At 31.3% G+C, this 22,032-nt stretch overlaps 4 protein-coding genes across 4 annotated transcripts; 1 reads left to right on the forward strand and 3 right to left on the reverse strand.

Moving 5' to 3' along the window:
- Positions 1 to 1,113: 1,113 nt before the first annotated feature.
- Positions 1,114 to 2,301, reverse strand: LOC110275810 (uclacyanin-3-like). The gene is made up of 2 exons (XM_021132090.2): positions 2,066 to 2,301; positions 1,114 to 1,350 (listed from the first exon to the last, which is right to left on the reverse strand). The coding sequence occupies exons 1-2, from the start codon at positions 2,232 to 2,234 to the stop codon at positions 1,145 to 1,147; spliced, it is 375 nt and encodes a 124-aa protein (XP_020987749.1). The 5' UTR covers positions 2,235 to 2,301; the 3' UTR covers positions 1,114 to 1,144.
- A 1,661-nt stretch (positions 2,302 to 3,962) lies between these two features.
- Positions 3,963 to 6,896, forward strand: LOC107464440 (TITAN-like protein). Its single transcript, XM_016083353.3, has 7 exons — positions 3,963 to 4,386; positions 4,531 to 4,657; positions 4,809 to 5,133; positions 5,244 to 5,278; positions 5,573 to 5,618; positions 5,893 to 6,314; positions 6,421 to 6,896. Exons 1-7 carry the CDS (start codon positions 4,034 to 4,036, stop codon positions 6,454 to 6,456), a joined length of 1,344 nt encoding a protein of 447 aa, XP_015938839.1. The 5' UTR covers positions 3,963 to 4,033; the 3' UTR covers positions 6,457 to 6,896.
- A 3,676-nt stretch (positions 6,897 to 10,572) lies between these two features.
- Positions 10,573 to 13,763, reverse strand: LOC107464441 (pentatricopeptide repeat-containing protein At4g11690). Its single transcript, XM_016083354.3, has 2 exons — positions 13,277 to 13,763; positions 10,573 to 12,811 (listed from the first exon to the last, which is right to left on the reverse strand). The coding sequence occupies exon 2, from the start codon at positions 12,368 to 12,370 to the stop codon at positions 10,682 to 10,684; it is 1,689 nt and encodes a 562-aa protein (XP_015938840.1). The 5' UTR covers positions 12,371 to 12,811; positions 13,277 to 13,763; the 3' UTR covers positions 10,573 to 10,681.
- Positions 13,764 to 18,787: 5,024 nt separating this feature from the next.
- LOC107464526 (mavicyanin) lies at positions 18,788 to 21,517 on the reverse strand. The gene is made up of 2 exons (XM_016083454.3): positions 21,226 to 21,517; positions 18,788 to 19,334 (listed from the first exon to the last, which is right to left on the reverse strand). Exons 1-2 carry the CDS (start codon positions 21,395 to 21,397, stop codon positions 18,934 to 18,936), a joined length of 573 nt encoding a protein of 190 aa, XP_015938940.1. The 5' UTR covers positions 21,398 to 21,517; the 3' UTR covers positions 18,788 to 18,933.
- Positions 21,518 to 22,032: the final 515 nt, after the last annotated feature.

Below are 22,032 nucleotides of genomic sequence, written 5' to 3' on the forward strand. Positions count from 1 at the left end.
CATAAGTTTTTCACTTGATTTCACAAATTAAATAATAATTTAATTGATATAATATTTTAATTATTTTTTAAATTATATATTATATAAATATAGTTTGTCATTATATATTTCTAAGAATTTGTTACATCAGATTTTGAAAAAAAAATTTCAAATTTTAATTCCTATACTATTTTGGAAGGCTATATTTTATATTAATTTTTTTAACATCAAAAGTTCTAGTAATAAATTTTTAGATGCTAATGAGTCAAATGATGATTTTTAATGAATTTTTAAAAATTGTTTAATATTCTGTTTTACATTCATAAGTTTATAAAAGTAGATTTTCTGAAATTTTGAACTAAAACATAAAAGTTATATATCTATTCTTATTTGTTTTATTTTTTTATATTTTATTTAAATTTAAATTGAGATATTTTTTATTGACATTTATATTTTAAAGTTAATATAGATAAATAAATATTAACTTCATATATTTACTTTATTAATACTAAATTAAATTAACTAGATTCAATTTACATGTATATGCTACAAAAGTAGTAAATCAAATTAATTAGATTCGATTTATTATTGATATATCATATATAGTAAATCAAATCAAGTTAATTCGATTTACTATTGATATAGTATTACATTAAAAAATGTAAATCAAATTTTACATATATTTACTTTAAGATATACATGTTAGCTAATCCACTTTAAAACATTTGTGTAATATTGATTCTCATTTCATTTATTTAATGATTTATCCTTATTTGAATCAAAATGAATATAAATATAAGATAAAATTAAATAAAAGTCCACACAAGAATCCCAAAAACCAAGAGAAGTGAATATACTTAAAAATTAAAACTAAAATATATATAAGGAACATAATATATATGGTAGCACTGCCTCTTCCCCATAACACATGCAAATCCAACAAAAAAAAGAAGAACCAACCAAATCCCCAACAAATTGGGTAACACCACTAGAATCTAGGGATGACAACACAATGAATTTAGGTAAATCTTCGCACTATATATCCTATTATACTTTATTCTGTATTAACTTTTATATATATATATTATATATATACCAGAGCAGGTAAGAGCGGATACGTCAAGATTTTAACTTCGTTTCGTTCCGAACGAAAACTTGCCAGCATTCAAGCACGAACAGTGACTGCAAGTTTCATGGAGCGAGAGCAGTGATTACCTATTGGGCAGAAGAAGAAGAAGCGCCCTGCCTTCGAAAGTGTGATTTTGGTGTTGCCATCTCTGTGGTTTCTGATTGGTTTGCTTGGATTGCAGCTATTGAAGTCACTTTCGCTCACTTCGTCCAGTTGGTGGAAGTTTGGGGAATACTTGAATGCTTAATTAGTTATTTGCAAACAACAAATTTGGTCATTTTTGTTCCAAGAGTTACAAAGAAATCGTAATATTTTGGTATATAGGTGGTTATGTCTAGCTCTAAGTATGTATCATAAATTCATAATATGAGCTAGTCATGTTATATACACACCGAAAATTTATATAATATATATTAAAATATAAATACCATCAAACGAATTAGTCTAGCTTCTTTATATTTAATTGGTTTAAGTTTGTAGATCTAAGTGTGAATCTATTTATTTTTTGTTTGTTCACGAGTTTTGAGTTTTAAGTTCAGATTGATTTGTTTGTTCAGATTGATTTTTTGTTTTCATTTAATCTGTTATTTTTTTTGAGTTAATCAAATTTAATTTGTTTAGCTCAAATTTTAAAGACAAAAAAGTACTCATTTAAATGGATAAATAAATTGATCCTTCAGCTCTAAACTATTTTCACAGTCCTAATAAAAATGATATAATTTATTTTTTGGTATGTTTGACAAAATTTTAGTAATAAAAATAAAAATATTAGAAATTTTTTTAAGTTATAATTTATAATTTTTTAAAGATTTTTTTACTTAAAAAAATATCTTTAACATAATAAACAAACAAAAATTACTTTTATATTATTATACTTAAATATAACTGATAAATACAAAATGACTAAAACTAAAATCAAATTAAAGGACTATAAAATGCAGAAGAAAGGAGACTCACTTAGAGTATCACCAACTTTGAATTGTTTCCCTGCAACCCATTTGGTGTAATCAACTCCAAGGGTCCATCCAGAGGCATCTCCAACAGTGTAATCTGTTGCAAAAACAGTTGTAGAAGCCAACAACAAAATCAAGAATGAAGAAGCAACTAATGCTATAGCTTTATTCATGTTTTTATGACGAAATTTTGTAATAATCAAGAAAATTCTTCAAAGGAATATATAGCAATGAGAAGCTTTGCATGCTATGCTAGTATTAAAGAATAATTATTAAAAAGAGATAAGTGTAAATTTATAACAGTGATTTGATTCTCATAATATCTTGATTAAATTCTTTAATTGGTTTGTTGATAAATAAAATATTTAATTGACTACATTTTCATTTATATATATATATGATTGATTCTATCCTTAAATACAAAATAGGAAACCAAATTGAATATTCAAAACAAACCGGGTCAAACATTTTGCTTTTTGTTTAATCTTATTTATTCAAGTTTCTATGTCAGCAATTAATTCTTAATATATCTCAATTACATCTCCTATTGATTCATTCTACAAATAAAATTCTTGTTTGATTTTTTTTTCTCATTGCCAAGTTGATTCTTTTTATAAATTAAATTAAACTTCTAATGAATTCTATTATCTTTTTTCAAATAATCTTGTATGTGGATAAGTCATCTTTAAATGAATACATATGCAGTCATTGTCAATATAGAAAAGAATCATCATTACATAAGATATGTATCTTTGTATGTAGACTTTGTCTTAAGTGAAAAAAATATATTTACCTAAATTATTAGAATATTATAAACTTTTATAATCTTTTAAGTCATTTTTTTAAAATTGTTTTACATAAAAAATGGTTTAAAATGGCTTAAAATGATTTAAAATGCCTTTTATTCTATACAAAATAATTTAAAAAAAATTGGCTTAAAAAATATTAGAAGTACTATAAAAGTTTGTAATATTCTAGTAATTTTAGGTAATTACATAATAAAAATATATTTTTATATAATTTTTAAATTATTATTGACTATATAGAATATTTTGTTAATGTTCTAAGTCACTAGGACATTACAAATTTTTATAGTACTCCTAACATCTTTTAAGTCATTTTTTAAAATTATTTTGTATAGAATAAAATATTTTTTGCGGTATAATTTAAATAAATTTATTAAAAAATATTTATGAGCTATTAAAAATAGGCAAAAGAGTATTGTATGAAATTTGAATTGATAGTTCATTAATATTTTTAAAAAGTCTTATAATTAAATATTTTATTAGCTTTTTTTAATACATTAAATAAAATATATTTTTTAATTTTTAAATTATTAATTTTTTAATAAAAGAATTGGCAGAATTAAATCTGACCAATTACTATGTGCACGGTACGTAGGTAATTCGGTATTTGTTGATGGATTGGACAACCTCCAATTCTAAATTATCACTTACACACACATCACTCACACACACATAATATCTTCTTCTTTTGATCAAGTTTGCATTAGATGAAATTTAAACTCCCATTAGCTTATTTCAGTGATTTGCCGGAAAACTAGTGGACTCATAAGCCACATATCTGGGTTTAAGTTTAGTGGAGACAATAGTGAAGAACCCTTTAGTAGAATATATTAGGGGGTGTGATTACATGTGTGTGAGTTGTATATCTAAAAAAAATTCTTCTTGTGTTTTTGGGACTAGTTCCTTTTTTCATTTTAGGGTCGGATTATTCTAAAACAAATTTTTGGACTGGATATAAAACAAAAATTACATACTTTGGTCCAGTCAAAGCCCAACGCCCCAACTCAAGGTGCTTCAGTTTATAGATGTGGGCCTTTGTAAATTTTCTAAGCCCAAATAGGCCTTTTTATCTTTCCTTGTAGGCCCAAAAGAAATATTTTGATTCACCGTGTTCTCAATTCAGGCTTGAGAGCGGAGAACGACGAACAGAAGTTGTGTTTCGGTCGATGCCGGCGGGGGAACAATCGGAGCGCATCGGTAACAGAATAAGGAACCCTAAAATGACGTCAAAAACCACCACCAACAACAATGAGAATGAGAAGAAGAAGAAGAAGAAAAACGAGTTCGAATTCTGCAAAGTATGCAAGCTGAACCACAACCAAGGTCTCCGCCACAAGTACTTTCCCAACCACAACAAATCGCTCTCCAATTTCCTCTCCAGGTTTCGCAATAAGCTCACCGACCTTCGATTCTTCCTCATAAACCCTAAAATTCTCTATCCTGAGTTCGCTTCTCAGAACCGATTCTGGTGCGTCTTCTGCAACGTTGATATCGTTGAGCTCCGTAGTTCCTTTGCCTGGTAACCGCCGATTTCTCAATTTCGAGCTTCGGATTTTTGTCTATTCTTGGTTTGCATTTTGAAATTCGTAGCTGTAGGATTGTTGCTCGAGTTTCTGTTTTTAAATAATTCAATTGTGCGTGTCGCGCGTGGATGTTGTGGTAGTGCTAATGGAATTCGCCACCTTGCGAGTGCCGAGCATGTGAAGAATTTGAAGCACTTCTTCTGGAAAAATGGTGGCTCGGTGGATCAGTTGGAGGCGTTTATGGTCTCTGATGACGATGTTGCCAAGGTGATTGATAAATTTGTATTTACACCAAATTGGTCCCGTTATGAATTGGCATGAACTACAAATTACTAACAGATTTAGAATGTAATGAATGTGTAGATTTTGGAATGTGATTTCTCATTGGTAGTTATTGTTTGTTTCTTTGCAACTGCAGTGGGAGAAGAAGTGTGCGGCTCTGCAAAATGAAGCTGTGTCGGGGAGTGGTGGATGCCGTGGAGCCGTGATTGGTCCTTCAAGTGATATCCATAATCAACCCAACAGTGGAAATATTACTAGTTTCGAAAATGTTTATTCTGATTCTGTGAAATCATATCCTTCTTCAAATGATGTTTTGCCTTTACAATACTATACAAATGAGAATCAGATATCGGGACTCTCTAGAGTTCACAATGCTGGTGTTTTAGGTTACAATACGTCTGTGGTACGTTTGGAAGCATCGTGCTCTGATGAAAATTCTTTTGCCTTGCAGGATTTTGCAGGTATGGATGTCCTGTGCGTTTAATTTCTTTTTGTATACCTTACAACTATTATCCACATGGGATTTTTTAGAACTGGGACTTATCTTCTGCCTGCTTATTTTATGTTTCAGTTGACAAGAAAAGCCATCTCTCCAGAAATAAAGGGGTTAGTTCTTGTCTTCTTCCTCTACTACTGTAACTTTTAAGGCCTTAACTGTTTCTCATCTGAATCTAGCTATTTGTGTCTCAGAAATTTCGAAGCCAATGGTTGGTAACTTGATTAGTTTGCAAGATCAATATTTTTTGAGTTTTGCAGAAAAAAATGTCTTGTCTTGACAATCCATGAGTATATTCATTTCGAATATTCTTGTCTTGATTCCTCCATTTACTATTGTGTCTATAAATATAATTTCTTGTTTCAACACTTACAAAAGGATTTGGTTATGTATGATTGTACCAGGTGTTAGACAATGGTAGAATGTTAAGCAGAGAGAGCAGTCATCATGGTATTCATCTACAATTGTATCAAAGCTATTTTGCTTCCATTCTTATAATATACAATAGCCAATAAACTGCAGAGCATATGGCAAATTGAATATGTTAACTTAATGACAATATGTATGGCATATATTTATTATTTAAGATTATACTGTGCGCCAAAAATTTATGAACTTACTATGGCATTATAACTTGCTTATGAATCGTTCTTTTAGAGGAGGTTGTATGTGTAGTTAACTTGCTTGAGTGATGTATTTTCTGCTTATGGTCCTGCATTTTCAGGTCTGCAGATGCTCACCCAAATCTCTTCTGTGCCTGCCGAAAATGCTGGTGGAAATATACATTCTGGAGCACCCCCACCATGGTTTGAAGCAACTGAGGGAATTCAGATACATTCTATTCCTGTTTTAGGAGGTGCAGCTTCCCATTCAAACATGTCTGGGAAGTCCAAAAAATTGAATCCAAAACGGGTGGGAGCTGCTTGGGCAGAAAGGAGAAAGATTGAGATGGAGAGGGAAAAGAGAGGAGAGGCTGTGCGAAATGAATGTGATCCCACATGGCTTCCTAATTTTGGCAGAGTCTGGCAATCTGGTAGCAGAAGAGAATCCCGAAAAGAATTCGAGAAGGAGAAACGGAAATTATTCAATGCTGAAAATCAATCTGAGATTCCACTCAAGATACAACCTTATGTTAGTAAAAGAATGGTGAGTCATTTTCCTAATTCTTGTATCGCTAACTCACCAGAATTAAGCTATTCCAACCATCAATTTGTAAATCTTTCAATGGGCTTCCTTTGCTTATTCTTTGCAGCGGATGGAAGGTGGTGGTGATGAAGTAAATGGGTGACATTTCAGGTTACAGGCTAGTTCAAGGAGTCATCTTCGTGGTATGCACATGTCATAATCTTTTACAATGAGCAGAGGCTGAGTTCAATTAACAGATAAAACATGGGATTCATATCAAATCCTGGATATAAGATATAGTGGAATCGTTGTTTCATATTGTCCTGCAACAATAATAGTTTAGTAAAATAGGTGTATATATTAGTATATGCATTGAGCAAGGAGTGAGGCAGTAATTCTGCACCCATGTTGATCTGTCCAATTTTGTGTAGCTTCTTGGTTTATTGTTGCCAACCAGCTAGATTTTGAATATAGGGGTGACTCGGTGATTGCTATTAACATTTAGATAGCGTTCAAAATGTTGCTCTTTTCCATGTTAAACGGACAACTTATCCATACTACTGTACAGAATTGAGAATATTTAGATTATTCCTGTCAATTTAATAGACTTGTGTTCATTTTGCTTGTGATGTTTTTAATAGTGCAGTTTTGTGAGCTGACACAACTCTCAACCCAAGGTATTTGGCATCATTCTGTGAGTCAAATTTCTCTTAATTTTCCTATGATGATATGGTCAATTTATGCAAAAATGACTAAGGTTTGAACTAAAGAATAGTGTTTGGTTATTATGTTGTGATAGACTGATAGAGGAGATTGACATGTTGAGGATAGAAACATATTCGAACTTTGGAGAAAATAGACAGACAAAAAGTTCTTTTTTTGGGATAATTCAAACATAATTTCCTTACTTCCAAAATAAATTAATACAAGAAGTATGCGAGAGATGCGCATTTCTATCCCACTGGCTCTGTTCTTGCTGATCAGAGGAACTAACTGCATTGCAGAGACATGATTTTGCTATTTAACATGATTCATGGTGAAAATTGATACTTGATTGATGATTGATGACACTCTTGCTTTATAGATCGTATCCATTCGAGGCAGAATCCTGTGGAATGGAAAGTGACCTCTGATCTTGAAGTTCCATCTTGCTTTCCTATAATTTGGTAAATAAAATAGCTACACATCCACAAAGAAAGTAGGGAACTCGTAGTTTTTACCTCGACTGGAAAAGTTAGTTCAAAATGGTAAGTCGTTGAATCGTAACACGAAATGTAAACGTGACTAGTCAAATATAAAACTAAAAATTATAAAAAATCTGATAACACAAATTCACAAGTCAAATGTCACAACTCATAACAAAACTCGATCGCAAATCAAAACACAAATTCATAACTCACAAATTTATACGACATAAAATAAAGTTAAGTAATAAATAAAACAACTAAAATACTGTATTGAACAACTAATTACAACATAAAAAATCTGTTACTTTTGCTTGTGCATTACACAATAGTATAAAATTTTCAATCATCCTTCACAGAGTATTTGTTCACTTTGTAGAAGTATTTGGTTTTTGAAGAACTATGTCTAATGCCACAATAATAAATTAACAATTCAAGTTTTCAGTTAAACAAAATTCAACAAAAAATTCAACCTACAAAGAAATGAAGTACAGCTTTGTTGTGACTTGTGAATACAAACCACTATAATGAATAATCATCGAACAGGAGAGGCAAAAAAGATTTAAGATTTACCTAAAATCACTAAATAGGGGAGGAGCAGGCAACAACCAACCATAAACACCGGCGGTCAATGACACAGAGCAGCAGCAACACTAAGCCAGCAACCTTCTAATGTAGTCACAGTTGCAGTCAGAGAGAGCCAGAAAAACAGAGATACACTTACAGACAGCATCGCAACAAGCCTTACAGGTCACGATAACAACTTTTCTTCTCTGATTCGGTGATTTTAGAATTCAGAGGGAGTTCATAGCTTGGAGGGAGGGAAAGTGATAGATTGAATGATGTGAAAACTAAAAAAGACAGTCATAAATTGGAGATAAATTGTTAGGGTAAACGGTTCAAGAAGAATTTGTAGGGACATTTATCTTTTTAACTTCATATTGGGCTCTAGGGTTTGAATTGGTTGCAATTTGAGCCAAGAAAACCACTTTCTAGAGATTTCTTGAAACTGAAACGCAACCTCGTTGGAAACTTGTGATTCTAGCATTTGAGCGTGTTTCTTCGACAATTCAGCACGGAGCTGCTTCTTGGAAGACGAGAAGCATAAACGAGACAGGAGGGAGAAGCAAAATCACAGAATCGTGCAACCCACAAATACATTGGACAACCCCTAACCAATAAAACAGTGCATCCAAATAAACAATTAAACATAATACAAATAGATGGAATGGTTTTTATTGCAGGACATAGTTGAAGCAGAACGTGTTCCTAGAATATGGTCCTCCAACCGAACCATACATCAATTTATTCACGGAATGCTAGGACGCGTCAAGATCAGTTGAGTCATCAAACTAGCTCATCTGCAAGGATGGAACAAATCAAACATAAAATTATTCTATTTAAAGCAAATATTAGTGTTAGAAACAAAAGACTAAACTAGAGAAATGATTTGTGTGTCTATTCAAGTTGTGTAGAATGATACAATATAAAGGGTAATTATAGGTACTAAGAGAATCATAATAATAAAGACGTAATCTCCTATAATAAATATTAAGATATCCTAAATAATACTAATTGATCCTAATTGATCCTAATAATATTCTAACATCCCCCCTCAAACTCAAGTGACAACTTGAGTTTGAAACTTATTTAAAATAACGAAATAAAAAAAATGCATAAACTAATAGAACGGATGCAGACGGAACTGCCGGAAGAAAGTGCAGACGGAACTGCCGCTAGTCTGAAGGAAGCGCAGACGGAACTGCCGCTTGTCTGAACTGACAAAAAGAAACGCAGACGGAATTGCCACAAGAAAACACCGAAACTGCCACGAGAGAAGGCCGACGTAACTGTCACGAGAAAAGGCTGACGGGACTGCCACGAGAGAATGCAGATGTAACTGCCACGAGAGAACACAGAGAGAACTGCCACGAGAGAACACAGAGAGAACTTCCACGAGAGAAGGCAGACGGAACTGCCACGAGAGAAGGCAGACGGAACTGCTACGAGAGAACGCAGATGGAACTGCCACGAGAAAACGCACACGGAACTGCCACGAGAGGACACAAACATGAGAGAACGCAAACGAAACTGCCGAAAGAGAGCAAAAACTATATGATTTCTTCATGAGAATAGGTAAGCAGCGGATGACAGTGGCACTCAAAATAGGCTAGTCGGTGAGATGAACGAGCATCAAAGGAGTGACAAAAGGGAAAGAATAATGACATCGAAAAAAAGTGCAAAAACCACGGTGATTTCACCGCAAGGAAAACAACATATCCTCTTCAAGGAGGATACCATGGCTCTGATACCATGTTAGAAACAAGAGACTAAACTAGAGAAATGATTTGTGTGTCTATTCAAGTTGTGTAGAATGATACAATATAAAGGGTATTTATAGGTACTAAGAGAATTATAATAATAAAGACGTAATCTCCTATAATAAATATTAAGATATCCTAAATAATACTAATTGATCCTAATTGATCCTAATAATATTCTAACAATTAGAAAAAAAATCCATATTGTTGAATCTGTAATTTCCCAGCGTACTTGAGTTCCTCAACAGTTTGTGTGCTATTGGACCGATTGCCGAATTGAACTGTCTGCTGCTGATGCTTCTTTCATTGAGAAACAACAGCCTCATATTTCTGCTAATGTTTATGTTTCGAATACACTTCTGAGAGGATAGAAGCCCTGATGTTAAAGCAATATACACGAGTGAAATGTACTTCCTTCAGATGCGGGCAAGGGATGTGCTCATTAGTAAATACAGCAAAGTAAGTTGCGCCAATTCTATAAATAGTTTTGGCAGCTCCATCGAATGGAGTTGTTATGACCACCTCCATCAAACTTGTCTAATGTAACTTGCTCATTCACGCCAGGAAAGCTCCAAGGTTGTTGCACCACTTTAACTACATTCAAGTAGGTGGCTAGTAGAATAGTTGATTTGTCTCGGTTTATAACAAATAAGAATGATTGTAAACATTCTAAGATTCAATTTCATATGGCATATGCAGCTTCCCATTGTATGCCAAAATGCAGAAATATGCACTCAAGATATTTTATCGTAATCAAATTGAGCAACAAATAAATTAAGCAATATTCTTAAATGAGCTTGATTAATTATAATAATTTATACTATGATATGAAGCAGAATGGAAGATAAAGTAAGGCTATGAATCTGTTATATTATTTTCATGGCTATTGTACCAGAACTTCACTTTTGGCTCGATAAATCATATTGTACAAAGAAACTGAGGGCTCCAATCCTGAATTTATCATCTTCTGTATGAGAAACTCCGCTTCCTTCCACTTTCCTTCCTTGCAAAGAAGCCCTATGGTTGAACAAAAGCTAGCCAAATTTGGAACCATTCCATTGTCAATCATTTCTTTGAGTAATCTAAGAGCCCTGTAAGAGCTTTCTTCTTTGCAATAACCATGAATCATGATATTATAAATGACACTGTTTGGTTCCAAGCGCAGCTCACCCAATGATTTGAAGAGCTTTGATGCTTCTTTCATATTACCGTTCATACAAAACCCATGCAAAAGGATACTACATGTAAAAACATCTAAATTCAAACCAGACTTCTCCATTAAAGACTGTATTTCAAATGCTTTGTCCATATGATTTAATTGTACAAAAGCATCAATAAGGATCGTATAAGTCACTTCGGAAGGAGCGATGCTTCTCTCCTCCATTTCCTTGACCATGTTAAGAGCTCTATCCAAATTTCCAATCTTACAATACCCTGCAATCAACGTATTGTAGGTCACCAATGATGGCGATAGTCCAATTGCCTTTGATTGATTAAATAATCTAACAGCAGTGTCCATCTTTCCAATGCCACAAAAACCATTGATTAGTGTATTATATGTAACTAAATTAGGAGTTAAGCCAACAAGATGCACTTTATCAACCAACTTTACTGCTTCCTGAAGCTTCTTCAATCTGCACAACCCATCAATCAAAATATTATACGTTACAATACCATATGCCACACCTTTCTCACGCATTTCATCGAACACCTTAAAAGCCTTATCTACATTCCCATCCTTACAATATTCTTTGATGATACAATTGTAAGCATAAACATTGGGCACCGTTCCTCTCTGCTTCATATTTTCATACATTAGAAATGCTTCCTTTTGAAGGCCATGCTTGAAGAACCCGTTTATCAATACACTATAAGTGTGCTGATTGGGAACTAAGCCCAACCCCTCCATCTTACAAAACAACTTCTTTGCCAAGTGAACATCACCAATCTTGCAACAACCATCAATCAAGGTAGTGTATAAGACAACATTTGGAGAGAAACCCATGCGAATCAACAAAGCCAAAAGCCGAAAACTCTTGATCAAGTCACCAACTTCACAGCAACCCTTGATCATAATCCCGAAACTGTAGACATCCATAGCAACCTTACCCTTCATTTCATTGAAAAGCAGCCATGCTTTACCAAAACAATTAGATCTAAGGAGCAAGATCAAAAGGTTATTAAAGGTGTTTGATGTGGGAAAATGGGCGTTACAAACCATGTGGTTGAGGAAACAGAGAGCTTGATCAGGTAAGTGAGAATGAACATAGGCATTAATGATTGCCTCGTAGAGAAGAGTATGTGTTGAATTATGAATGAACTGGGTGTGTGTGAGTTGGTGCATGAGTGATGATGGAGAGAAGAAAGGAGAGGAGATTCTGCCGGAGATAAGGCAGAGGAGAAGCGAATGGGCATGGGAGAGCATGGCAGAGGAGAGAAGATGGTTAAGAATGAAGGAAATAGATTGAGGGGTGTGGTGATGGTTTAAAGAATTGAACAAAGAAAGTGCTTTTGTTGGAGGCACTTTCACCATTTTTTGAATTAGAACCAGAGCTTCGTAACTATGACACATGATTTCTCCTCCTCACAGTTTACACTTCCAGATACAGAATATATAGTGAGACACTTCCAAGTGTTTGAATTTCAGAACCTTGTGAGAATGAGTTGGGCTTCAACAACAATAACATATCATGTGGAAAAAGCCGAAACTGCAGATGATTAAAAGAAAAGAAAAGATACAGAAAGGTATGGCTAATTCTAGCTGGAGGTGCAAGCATGTGAAATAAATCAATAAATAAATAAAGCAGGTACAAGCAATATTATGTAGCGGTGTTCACAGTGCAGTATAGTTCGGTTGTTAGAGGAAAGGCCATCCAATACATTGAACAAATATTCGGTTGGTTTTTTATCTAAGGCTAACCAAACCAAACTAAACCAATTGTAATTGGATTGATTTGATTTGGGTTTTCGGTCTTCCTGTTTCACCAATGTTCTCACTTGTACTCTTATCAAACTGCAGTAATATCAAAAACAATAAAATAAAATAAGAACACTAAACCAAAATTGAAATTAGAACACCAAACTACAAGTTAAAATCAAATAATTAAAAAACAACCACAAAAGTTAGAAAACAAATTCAAATCATAACGAAAATCTAAGAATCAAGAACAGAACATAAATGGGCTGTGAAAAATAGATGCAGACAAAACTTAAGAACAAAAATCAAGAACAGAATCAGCTCAAAAACAGAACAGAAAAAAAAAACAGCAGTCAAAAATCATAACCAAAAAACAAGAACCAAGAACAGCAACCAAGAAAACACTAGAGAACTTGAGAAAATATGTCAACCAAGAATCAAGAACAAATTAAAAATCATAACAAAAATCAAGAACCGAAAAAATTAAGAACAGACCAGAATCAAATCAAGAACAGAAAAAATATAAGCAGGGAAAAATCAGACAAAAAATCAAGAACCAACCTGAGTCAAAGGCTCCATTCTTGATGATGTGGCAGAGTGCAGGAAGGAGAGGACGAAGACACGGAAGTGGCTGCCAGCTGGAGTGCGCTGCGATGCACGGAGGAAGACACAGAGGCTGCTGCTGCGTGGAGGGCGACAGAGAGGGAGCGCGACTACGACGAAGGGAGCGGGAGAGGATAGGGCTGACAGAGAGTTGAGGAGGGTGGAGGGAAAGGGGATAGGGCCTTCGCGGCTGCTGCTGTCCGGCGGATGGCGGAGGAGATTGAAGGACGAGGGGTTGTGTCTGAGGAGTGAGGAGGTGTGGGGCTGGGCGGACAAGTGTGTTCGCGCATAGACTTAAGGGAATAAGGGTAAAATTGGAGGTTTAGGGTACACTAAAGTTCAACGTAATCTTGGGTTTAATGATGTTGGGATGCACAACCAGGGTTATTCCTAGGGAAAAGTTTTCGCTTTTTAATTTTCATATGAAAATATAGAATGTGTTGGACTTTGCTATGAAAAAGGGTGGTGTTTCACCTGAGTGTGATGTCAGATATACTATAAATCGAATGTGAGTTTTGTATGGTGCAATTCGGATGGTCCGGTCCCTGTTATAGATGAGAAAATAGACCCTTCAATTTGTATTTTTTCTATCACTTGCCGCGCTTAGCTGGTTTCTCTATCGGTGTCCTACCCAACATTAATTCTCCACACTCGTTATCCGTTTTTACTTTACTTTTTTCACCAAACTTACCCCATTACCAGTTTGTCTTCTTTCTTTTTTCACCCTCTAAACTTGCATGGTGATAACAGTAGAAGATGCTAAAGAAAAAAAGAAATTAGAGATGTTAATCGTCTTGAACTTTATGTTATACATTATCTTAGTCATCTAAAATATATAAGTTTTTTTATTTTTTTATTTTTTATATTTCGTAATTATAATTATTATTGTTATGAGGTTAATTATTATTGTTGTGGTTAGAAATTGAATGTAGAAATTATTATCATGTTTACTAGAGGTAGGTTTTTTCTGAATTTTTTTAATATTTTATAATTAAAATTATTATTGTTAGGAAGTTGATTATTATTGTTGTTATTGTTAGAAATTAAATAGAAATGTGTATTATTTTTTGACGTGATTACGGTATTTTTTTATTTGAATTTTTTAATATTTTATAATTATAATTATTATTGTTAGGAAGTCAATTATTATTGTTATTGTTCTTAGAATTGAATTTAGGAGTGTAAATGGTTATTATTTTTGTGTCCTGATCATGGTATTTTATTTTTGAAATTTTTTTTTTGTTTTTATAATTATAATTGTTATTATTAAAAAGTTAATTATTATTATTATTATTATTATTATTATTATTATTATTATTATAATTGAATTTTGGAATAATGGAATGTACTCTATTAAAATAATATACTTTTAAAAGTATTTTATCATTCATTTTTCTTACTCTACTAAATAATAACAGAAATCACACTAACAATTTTTGGGTATAAATGCAGAGAACGAGAGGAAGAAGACGAACAAGCTTGAAGATCTGTGAGACTGTTGTACGAGTTGCACACTTTTATATTTTCATTAATCCTAAATTGGACCCACCATTTACCATATTCAAATTAATATTAAAAAAAAACTCTGACATTCCGATTTCATTTTCTGATTCATAAATATATATCTTTATCTTTATCAATGGGGAGCTCATATGCTGACGTTGCGCTCATACGTTGAGTCTGGAAGTTTATTTGTTTACGTGTCGTCACTAGAAATTTTTAGATTTATATTTATAAATTATAAATTATTATTTATTTAGGTTGTTATTTTCAAATTTCAAATTATTTGTTTGGGTTGTTATATTTAGGTTGTTATTTTTTAAATTTTAAATTATTTTATTTAAGTTATTATTTTTTAAATCTTAGATTGAATGTACTTAGGTTGTTATTTTTAAAATTTTAAGACTATTTTTAAAAATTTGTTGATTCTTTTTAGCACTTATTTTTAAATTTTTTTAGATTTTTTTCAAAAATTGCAGCTACATACGTAAATTTAAATATATTTTCGTTAATTTAGAATTTTAAAAATTGTTAATATATTTATTTACTTTATCTATAAATTTAATTCAAATTTAAATTAAAGTCAATCAAATTTAAAAAATCTTAGCTATGAGTCAATTATAAAAGTGTAAGTTATGAGATATGTGTAGCACTATAATTCAAAGTACATCAAATCCTTTCTTTACATACATCCAAAATCTAAAATTTTTCTACTTATTCCAATGACTGATATTCACAAAATCGCAGAAATCAATCCTACAATCGACAATTTGTGTGTACGTATACGAATAATACGGTTATGGACACTACCAAGTTATGAAAATTCTTCATTGCCATACTCATCGATTGAGATGGTTTGTTTCGATGAAGACGAGAGTAAGTGTAATCGTAGTCTTTGACGAGGAGGCAAAACAAGTTTTGGAAAAGAGCTGTGTAGAAATACTTGATCCACTCTTACCAGTAAGTTCTAACCAATATTTATTTCTAAAAACATTAGTGAAGATATTTTTAATGGTAATTTTTATATTATTTATTATTAATATATTATGTAATATCCTGCAGAAAGGAGATCTATTGGATATATCTACACTTTTGCTCAACCTAATTTATAAGAACTTCCTCTTCATCGTTGAAGTTCAAATTTTTGATAATCCACATTTTTCACCTTCTTATAAAGTTAAGAAGATGACTCATAATGTGGACCTCATAAATAAATTCAAAAAGGCTCACCAGTACAGTTATAAGTGTACTTTCTATCAAAAATCAGTTTATTTTTCTCTTTCTCGATCATTAGTAGTATCTAATTTATAAATAATAATTAATAACTAATTATAATTTTAGGATGTTGACTACACGGATGGTTTGCTTCTAATTTCAAAAACATCCTCAATCATTGAAGGAGAGAAAGTAGAAGGTGATAAGGTATTTGTTCAAAAAATGATTTTTTTGTTTGTTTGTTTTCTCAAAGTTAGATCTTTATTTTATTCAAAGATGAGAATGAAGTATTTAATTTAATGTAGCATTTTGTACAAAATTTGTTGTTTGAATTATCCAATGAAGTTGCGGACAATGATAAATTCGAAGTGTTGAAAAATGCTATTACACCAGCCAAGCGACTATCTTCGGAGTTGGAAGATTCGAAGGTGCAAGGAGATACCTCAACTTGCAAGAAGATCAAGATTGAGAATGAAACTTGAGAATTTGGATGCAGTGTTTTGAAATCCCTTTTAGAGTCTGTCTAATAGAATAATGCCAAGCATATGTTTGTTTTTGTGAAAACATTGTCTTTTCTTGAGTTGTTATTTTTCTTTTGGTTTTTTTCGATTTTTATGTTTGGAATTTAGAATTTTTTTAAAATATAAATTGAAGTTATTTGGTTATTACTTGTGGTTTTATTTTTAATTCTATTCACACCGTTAGTATTTTTTTAAATTTAAATTGAAGTTATAAATTTTTCATAGGAATTATTGTTGATATAACTAAGTTAGTTATTGATTTTTAATGTGTACTTATTTAAAAAAATTAATTATAATTTTTAATTAAAGTATTATGTTTAAAATTTTAAATTTAAATTTAAATAATTTTTTTTGAATTTTAAGTAAGCAATTGAGTTTGAGAATATTTTTTAAAATTTTATATAATTTATAAGTTAATATACTAATTACAAAAGATTATATACAAATAAATAGAATTATCAGTCTTATTAAAATGTGAAGTTATTTATACTATTTAAAAAAATTAATTTGACATTCTTCTATACTTAATTCTGTTTCTAATGTTGTTATGGTTTCTGAAATCAAATTTTGAAATCGTTTTGAAAATAATGGAACTTCAGAAATACACTCAAACGATTACAGAAATACACCCAAAGGATTACAGAAATACATCCAAAGAATTTAAAAAATACACCAAAAACAGGAGGAGACAGTATATTTCTTCTTGAAATCTTTTAATATTTTGCTGGTTAAGGATGAGGCACATGGTAGAGACAATCTAGAAGAAAAACCTAGAAGAATAGTAAAACAGTACCTTGAATAATGTTTCTTCCTTTTTTCTGGTGATTTTTTATGGAGATTTGTATATTTTTTTTCTTGATTTCTTCTATTCTCCGCGAGGAGTTGGAATGTTTCTACAGAATCGTAGTATTTTGTTTTGAATATCCCTTGAATTTTGATGGTTTGCGTTTTGATTGAGGAAGAAGAGAAAGAGTAAACGTGTTGTGGAAGGGGTGCGTATTTTTTTCTTGATGGTTTGCGTTTTGATCGATGAAGAAGACGAAGAGTGAACGTGTTATTGAAGGAGCGCGTGTTTTTTTCTTGAACTTGAAACAACTTGTATAACTTGTAAGTCAAAAAGGTTTGTATGTGTAGCAGGCCTCTTTAAATTTATTTATTTTTAAAAGTAAATCCACAACGTTTTTTTTTTTAAATCACCTCCTAATATGGTCAAGAAATTATTGGCTCAGTGTCTCTACTCTCTTGGTTGTCATCGATGATTGATGAATTCTGTTTTTAATTTTTTTTTCACCCTCTTAATGATTATATATTTATATTTGAGGAAATGTAATTACTAAACTAATACATAGGCAATTAACTTTCAACATCATGATGAGCACATCTTTCTCTTGAACATACATTGATTAAACTTAAGCTAACAAATTAAAGTTGGGCGAATGAGTTGTAATTCGAGTCATCATCTAAATAAGTCTCCAATACAACTAAACACGACCTAACTACTACTATATAAATAATAAAAAAAAATGGAATCAAAATTATTTCTACCAACCACTAATTAATACTGTAGTGTTAGGTGCTAGAAAATATTCTTGCTTATGAAGTCACGATGCTGTTGCACTAGAACCGGCACCATGACACCAACCTGGGGCAAGACTTTTAAATTTAAAAGTATAATTTCTAATATTTTAAAGATGCAAATTTTTTTAATAAATTTGAGTTGGTTGATTAATCAGTTCACTCATTTATTTAAACAAATATTAAGAATTTAAATCTCGTCATATGTATTCGCTAAAATCAACTGACAAATATTTATATAGAGCTTCGATCAGTCCTTGGCCTAAAAAATTATATAAAAAAAATTGATTGATGTTGCAGTCCCATGTGCTGAAAATGCACCAATTCTAGTGCCCCAACAACACGAAATATTGCATCATGATTGGTATTTTGGTTGAAAAAAAGTATATACCACAAAAGAACTTTTATTTAGCTCATATCGGTCAATTTTAATATTTAAATTTATAATTTAATATTTAAAATTAAAGGTTTATATAAAAAAATTAATTAATATTAATTGAAAAAAATTAATTTTCTAATTTTATTTATCACAATTTTTCAGTCCGGGACATACTCTTATTCAATTGTCCATTATTGCCGATTATATGTACCTCTTTAATATTTAATTTGTATTATCATGATTTTATTAGAGAGAGAGATGTATATCCCATGATCAAGATCAAATAAATATACATCTGAGATCAAATTTAATAAAAATCCACACAATAATCCAACAAACCAAGAAGAAGTGATGATTACATGTACTTAAAAATGAAAACTCAAAAACATAAAGAAAATAATCCAAGTAATAGCACTGCCTCTTCCCTAGAACACAAATCCCAAAACAAGAGCAGAAGCAAGCAAAGCCCCAATGAATTGAGTAACGCCACTAGAAACACCAACTGCAGCGTTATCTTTGGGTGCAGGTGAAGAAGGAGTAGCTGGTGTAGTTGAGGGAGTAGAAGGGGACCCACTTGGGGACTTGGATGAGGACCCACTTGAAGGAGGGGACCCACCAGAAGAACCAGAAGCAGTTACTTGAAGTTTCATGCCACTAGAGCAGTGACCAGCTGTTGGGCACAAGAAGTAGTAACTGCCTGCCTTGGAAAGTGTGATCTTGGTTTTGCCATCGCTGTAGGTTTTGATTGCGTTGCTTGAACTGCAGCTACCGTAGTCGCTTTCGCTCACTTCGGCCACTTGGTGGGTGCTTGTGTCATAGTTGAAAGCTGAATTCATTTTTAACAAACCAACAAATTTCCTCAGTTTCGTTAATTTGTTCAAGAGTAGTTTGAAACGAATTAGAATATTTTGGTATAGGTTGGCATGCCAAGTTGTATTTGTGTATAATAATATGATGAATAAGTTATATATGGTTAAGCGAAAATATATTATGACCTAATAGACACTTCGATCAAATATATCAAATTATCTAATCGTCTATAATATTTATACGGTGAAAATTTAAATGCAGTCTTTATGTGAAGTTGATAATTGAAAGTCATTGATAATTTAATAGAAATTTTTGACTAAATTATTATCTAACAGTTTTTAACTATATTATATAAAAATTATTGTACGTGAGTTTTTACCTATTTATATGTATATATGATAATTAATTTGGTATATAAGACAAAATTTAAGTCTCTTACCTACTTAAATAAACAGAAAAATTAATTACTTGATAAACCTAAGTTGATTATATAAAAAAAAATAATATGACTTGTGATCAATAAAATAATACAAATGAATTATGTCATTTGTATTTATTCTTATTTTATTCACAGAACTAACTTATTAATAATAGGGGAGTTAGCTCATAACATCAAACATTTTTTAATAAAAATACAACTAATACTACAACATATTTTTTTTTATGCGTGTTAGTATCTACATAATAATTTGAGTGGTTAATGATAATTAATAAATGGTACGACAGGCTGTAGTATGTACCTACTAAAGAATATTGGATTAATTTATAAAACCACACTTTGTGTAGAGATCATATAAGATATTCTTTCCTATTGCTTCTGTAGTAACCAATTCGCCATCTAGAAAACATAATTATTTTTTGTTTTTATGTATACAATATGCTAAAGTAGACAAAAGCCAACAACTACGAAGCACAATGAGATAATGATATGAGAGGAAGAGAAGGCATATATATAAAACTGGTAACTTTGAAATGAAAAAGTATGATAATCAAACTGGTAATTGAAAAAGATTCCAACAGTTTATATGACTAAAATTTGTTTCTAAATTATGATTGATGCATAAAAACAAAAGTAACCTTAGTTTTTTTTAAAAAAAATAGCTCTATAGTATTATAATAGTTAAGGGTACTTTAGTCATTTGACAAAAAAGTGTACCAAGCCCCCAACTACTTGTGATGTACATTTTAGCTTCATCCTTTCAATTATTATTCATTTAGCCTCTATAAAAATATTATAAGAATCATACATTTCTTGTTTTTAAACTCTTTTTATTAAATAAGAAGTATAAGTGTTGTATTTACTTTTTTTTTTTTTTGAAACGCATTAACATTTGCTGATTATATGATTAATTAACTATAAAAATACTTTTTACACACAAAATTAAAGGAAGGCATGAATATCAAAATCAAAGTAATAATACTGTATACCTATAATTGATTTCTGAGTAGCTCATTAAAAATTATCTAAGGAGGATGGTTATATTTTATACAGATGGGTGCTATAAACTTTACATCAATTAAGAGTAATTTTGCTTTTTAAAGTTATAGTTCTTTAATTATTATGTGTAAGATAAAAATAAAGTCCAGCAAAGCATTGGAATAATGTTTTTAATTTACACATATCAAATCTGGAATGTAAAATGTTTTATACAGTCGTGCAATTATATCTGTTTTTTTAGATGATCATTCATACGGTTAATATAAAGACAGTTATTTTTACTTATGTAACATTAAATAATTAGATATAAGTATAAAATTACTTTACACTGACAGTGCATCAAAATTAAATTCATCAAACTTAATCTAACAGTGAAAAAATGAAAACTAGTAGATGAAAATAACAATTAAGAAGCACACTATTAAAATCAAATGAAAGAAGAATGAAATGTAGAAGAGAAGAGACTCACTTAGAGTATCACCAACTTTGAATGTTTTTCCACTGGCCCAGGTTTTGTAATCAACACCAAAGTTAGTCCATCCAGAAGCATCTCCAACAGTGTAATCCGTTGCAAAAACAGTTTGAGAAGCCAACAACAAAATCAAGAATGAAGAACCAACCAATGCTATAGCTTTAGCCATGTATGAAGAAAAAAAAAATTGTTCTCTCACAAAATTAATCAAGAAAATTAAATTCTTCAAAGGAATATGTATGTAGCAATTAGAAACTTTGCAAGCTATGCTAGTAGCAATGGTGATAGCAAAATGTCGTGTAACAAGGGATATATATAATATATAGATTGGAAGATTGGGATAATCATGTATTTCTAATGATGAATTATTATAATATATTGTTACCAACTACTACTACTACTCCGAATGGATAAAATATTTGAGTTGTTATTGACAAAGTCTCTTTTTCTTTTTATTTTATTTTTTATTTCAAATTATCACTCTAATAATAGTTGAGCCTGTCTTAGCTTTTACCTAATGCACTGAGATTCTTTTCCCCTAGATATGAGTTCTAAACTTGGAAGCTAGCTAGCTATACTCATACCATTACCGCGTATTTTCCACAATTTGACAAATGGCATTTTTCCCTTTCAAATTTTGGATGCCACCTTCTCCATTGTTGAATATAATTCACAATCATTGTGGAAGTAATTAATTGATTAAGATCTATAGAATACAGATCCTTTGTTGAGTTGTGGTGCTTATGTGTTAGATATATTTTGGATACGATATATCCATTGACATTTATCCAATATGTGTATTTG

Source organism: Arachis duranensis, chromosome 9, assembly GCF_000817695.3.
Source record: "Arachis duranensis cultivar V14167 chromosome 9, aradu.V14167.gnm2.J7QH, whole genome shotgun sequence".
NCBI classification, from domain to species: Eukaryota; Viridiplantae; Streptophyta; class Magnoliopsida; order Fabales; family Fabaceae; genus Arachis; species Arachis duranensis.

Excerpts from the sequence above, each read along its gene's own strand:
- LOC110275810 (XM_021132090.2), bottom strand. The coding sequence starts at position 2,234 with ATGAATAAAGCTATAGCATTAGTTGCTTCTTCATTCTTGATTTTGTTG. Across the intron at positions 1,351-2,065 it reads CAAAGTTGGTGATACTCTAA|CATTCAAGTATTCCCCAAAC; the intron begins GTGAGTCTCCTT and ends TAACTAATTAAG.
- LOC107464441 (XM_016083354.3), bottom strand. The coding sequence starts at position 12,370 with ATGTGTCATAGTTACGAAGCTCTGGTTCTAATTCAAAAAATGGTGAAA.
- LOC107464440 (XM_016083353.3), top strand. The coding sequence starts at position 4,034 with ATGCCGGCGGGGGAACAATCGGAGCGCATCGGTAACAGAATAAGGAAC. Across the intron at positions 4,658-4,808 it reads CTGATGACGATGTTGCCAAG|TGGGAGAAGAAGTGTGCGGC; the intron begins GTGATTGATAAA and ends TTGCAACTGCAG. Across the intron at positions 6,315-6,420 it reads CTTATGTTAGTAAAAGAATG|CGGATGGAAGGTGGTGGTGA; the intron begins GTGAGTCATTTT and ends TATTCTTTGCAG.
- LOC107464526 (XM_016083454.3), bottom strand. The coding sequence starts at position 21,397 with ATGGCTAAAGCTATAGCATTGGTTGGTTCTTCATTCTTGATTTTGTTG. Across the intron at positions 19,335-21,225 it reads CAAAGTTGGTGATACTCTAA|CTTTCAACTATGACACAAGC; the intron begins GTGAGTCTCTTC and ends AAATGAATTCAG.